The sequence below is a fragment of the Cyprinodon variegatus genome, unplaced genomic scaffold (assembly GCF_000732505.1).
Source record: "Cyprinodon variegatus isolate N-32 unplaced genomic scaffold, C_variegatus-1.0 Scaffold1053, whole genome shotgun sequence".
Lineage (NCBI taxonomy): Eukaryota > Metazoa > Chordata > Actinopteri > Cyprinodontiformes > Cyprinodontidae > Cyprinodon > Cyprinodon variegatus.
In genome coordinates, this window is record NW_015151506.1 from 82,758 (window position 1) to 86,286 (window position 3,529).

Sequence of the window (3,529 nt, forward strand, 5' to 3'; positions counted from 1 at the left end):
AAATATCTGAAAAATCTACTTGAGTACAGTAACGAAGTATTTGTACTTCCCATCTCTGATTCTTCAAATCACCGCAAACGTATTATTTTTAGGTATAAATAATAGCTGACTGCACTTTTCTTTTAAATCTCATAATTGTGACTTTGAGTCACACTTACGACATAAAATCTTCCCTTTCTTTATATATGATCGCTTTGGAAAGTAGATCAAACTGTTTCCTAAATACTGGATTTAGTTAAACCCATTTAAACCCCAATAAGATCCATAAAGGAGGAAAATCTGACAGGAGATGAAATGTCAACTTTTTGATTCTACATATTTCACAGCTAGCAATGCAAAAAAAAAAAAAAAAAAACAGTAAAGAGACCCGCAGACTGAAGGCTTTCAGGGCAAAAGTCAATTTTAATAAAAATGACCACATAACATTTATTAAAATCTAATAAAATTACAGTTTTCCATCTAGTTGAGCCTGTGTTGTAGGGAGGGTACCAGGTCCCATTTCTGAAAATAAATACATCTCATCTTGATGGAGGGCCGAAGCCGCAGGCGTCCTATGAATTTCCCTCATTGTCACCGTTTGTGAAGCAGACAGAAACAGACTTTGAGCAGCAGGAGAAAAAAAAAAAAAACAGGACCTGAAGCCCCATGCGAATACGCAGGCACGCACGCACACACACACACACTGAAACATCACCAGGAAACCAGGATTACATCTGAACGGCTTTTTTTCCTAGAGGAGGAGTCTTCCAGCAGCCAGGAAGTGATCTACTGAGAGCTTCGCTGTCGTTTGGTCAGAAAGTAAAAGAATCTTTGTGTACTTTTAGCGAAAAGGTTGACATTTTGCAGGAAATATGTCGACTTCTTTTTGCTTAAAGAGCTAAAGCAGGCGACTGCACCACCTGCATTAGCTTAGCTTAGCACAAAGACTGGAAACAGATGGAAAATGCTAGCCTGGCTTCATTCCACTAATCAACATCATTGAATTTCATCTTCATCACAGCTTCCTGCTCCTCTTCATAAGGAAACTTCACAGATCGGTCCCCGTGTGACCAGAGGGGGCGCTGTTACTCCTGTTTATAATAATATTTTAATAAAATTCTCATCTCTATTAGCGTTCATGACTTTAAGCCGCAGTAGAGTCCAGTTTGTAAGAAGATAATCGACTTATCTTCACTTTTTAAAGGCTTAAAAATAAAATAAAATAAAATTCCCACTGATATACGGGCAGAAAAACCCAGGATGATAAAAATTTAACATATTTAGATCATTATCCTGTTTATAGGTGTGTCCTCCCCCCAACTGTCCAGGTGAGCCAGAGAGGCTGATTTAGAAATCAGGGTTTGTGCAATCTGTGCTTCGGAAAGGTTCGAAATGGAGAAGATCAGACGAGTGAAAGCTAAAGAAATGAAAGAAAAAAAGAAGACAGAAGAAGAGTGCCAAAAAAAAGTGTAATAATCCAATTTACTACCTTGTTGGAGGTTAAAAAAATGTAAGAATAAATTAGGAACATCTTTCCAATAGGCTTCTGGTAAAAATATCATTTTTTAAAAGATATGGTTTAAAATTAGACGAAAAGGCAAGAAAAAAAAAATGTAACAGATAAAAAAAAAAAAAAAAAAAAGAAATGGGTCAATTTGCTCAACATGTGAACAGATTTCCTCAGATAGGAGCAATCAGACACACAGACAACACTTTTTTTCCCCATAATCTAGAAGAAATCTGGTGTTAGAAGCTGGGACTCTGCTACTCTGGTTCAAACTGGTTTCCTAAGGTCAGCTGGTCCAAAAGGAGATCAGAACCACAATCCATGTTCTCCTGAATTCTGAACAAAACTCACATCATATTGGGTTTTAAAGCACAAGGTTATCAAATGGGTAGATTGCAGGTTTAAAATCTGAATCATATGGGCTTAAAAGAAACCTGTGGGTAAAATCTGACCTCAAACATGAGCTGAAATCCTGGAAATGCTTTAGAAGAGCTCATTGCTCGTTGTGTTTTAACTACGCTGCAGGCGGCTGAAGATCCGTGGCTCTCGGAATGAGGTCATTAAGCGCCGTTTTTCTGACGCTCGCCTAAAAGCTGGACATTAAAACCAAACATTAGGAGGAGCTTAAGGTCCGACCCTGATCCCCGATGGGCCGCGTTTCTCTCTGCTTCTGGATCCTCGTCATGCCTTTAAGGAACGATGTGTCCGACTTTCAACAAACAGGAATAAAAATCAGCTAAAATACTAAAAACCCAGAATTTGCTGGATTAACCCAGATCCACCTCATCCGGGCTCCTTAATCTCATCACTGATGTATTTAAAACACACAAAAATACTCTCCGTTTCATTCGCAGATCCTCCTCTGAGGCCGATCACGCACTCATCCAACCCAAACTGTCTAAAAACCAGCCGGTTCCCTTCAGGAGAACCGCCTCTGTACACCGTTTGTTTCTAGTTTTTGTACATCGCTCACAAAGGGAGAACCGTCTAATATCTAAATTCCCCAAAGTGTGAAGATTTTGCATCAGAAGCTGTTGGAGAGCGGTTAAAGATGTCCGCCCTCGGCTGGTCGACACTCGGACAGGACTGAGGATAAATACTTAAAACCCGCAGAAAGGAAACCATGTTCTCAGCAGTACCGTGGAGTTCATGCCATGTGCTTGTTGGGGTGTTTGAAGGGAGATGCAGCTAAAAGGACATTAAACCGGCCAGGATCGGGTTTCTGTCGGAACTACCGGCGGGAGAATCGGTTCTTGAACGCTTTGATGGTTTTCGCCATCATGGGGGCGATTTCTGCAAGGAGAACAAGTCCGGGGGATTTACAATAAAATATATTCAATTATTATTTTGTTTAATGAATTAAAATGGCAACAGACTCACTTTTAACTTGTGGTTTTTCCCGTCCTGGATGTACAGCTCCTCCTCCTCCTCCTCCAGGTGTGGCTGAAGAGCGAGAAGAGCTGGCAGGAGCGCTGACCTGGGAGGAGGAGGAGCTGCTCGATTCGCTGAAGTGGTCAGAAGATGCTGGTCTTATTCTGAAAGAGAGGAAGAGGACAAAGCTTTTATTGTGACATCCGTTGAAGGAACAGAAAATCAATAAAGTGTGAAAATAAAACTTAGAGATTCAGTTTGATTCCTCAGTTTACACTGAGATTACGGAGTGAATATTGTTCCAGTTCTTCCAAACATTAAACATATTTTGCAATCTAGAAATAACTTTGAAAAACTTCTTATTCAAAGAGAGTTTTGAGAGTAACTTTGCTGTTTTCTACGGAAGAGGATTAGGGCCACTGGAAAAAAAACAAAAAAGTTAACAGATTTTAAAATTTTATTTCAGTTTAACATGGGAAAAAAGTCAGAATTCTGACTTTAATCTCAGAATTCTGACTTTTTTCTCAGGATTTTTACTTTAATCTCAGAATTCTGACTTTAATCTCAGAATTCTGACTTTTTTCTCAGAATTTTTACTTTAATCTCAGAATTCTGACTTTAATCTCAGAATTCTGACTTTTTTCTCAGAATTTTTACTTTAATCTCAGAATT

General features: G+C 39.1%; 1 protein-coding gene across 1 annotated transcript in view; it reads right to left on the reverse strand.

The window, feature by feature from the left end:
- Positions 1-1,447: 1,447 nt before the first annotated feature.
- tceb3 (transcription elongation factor B (SIII), polypeptide 3 (110kDa, elongin A)) overlaps positions 1,448-3,529 on the reverse strand; it is a 17,640-nt gene continuing 15,558 nt past the window's right edge. The window contains exons 11-12 of the mRNA XM_015399866.1: positions 2,867-3,021; positions 1,448-2,779 (exon numbers count right to left, since the gene is read on the reverse strand). Coding sequence (XP_015255352.1) covers positions 2,718-2,779; positions 2,867-3,021 — 217 coding nt within the window. The 3' untranslated portion in view covers positions 1,448-2,717. The remainder of the gene's footprint in view (positions 2,780-2,866; positions 3,022-3,529) is intronic.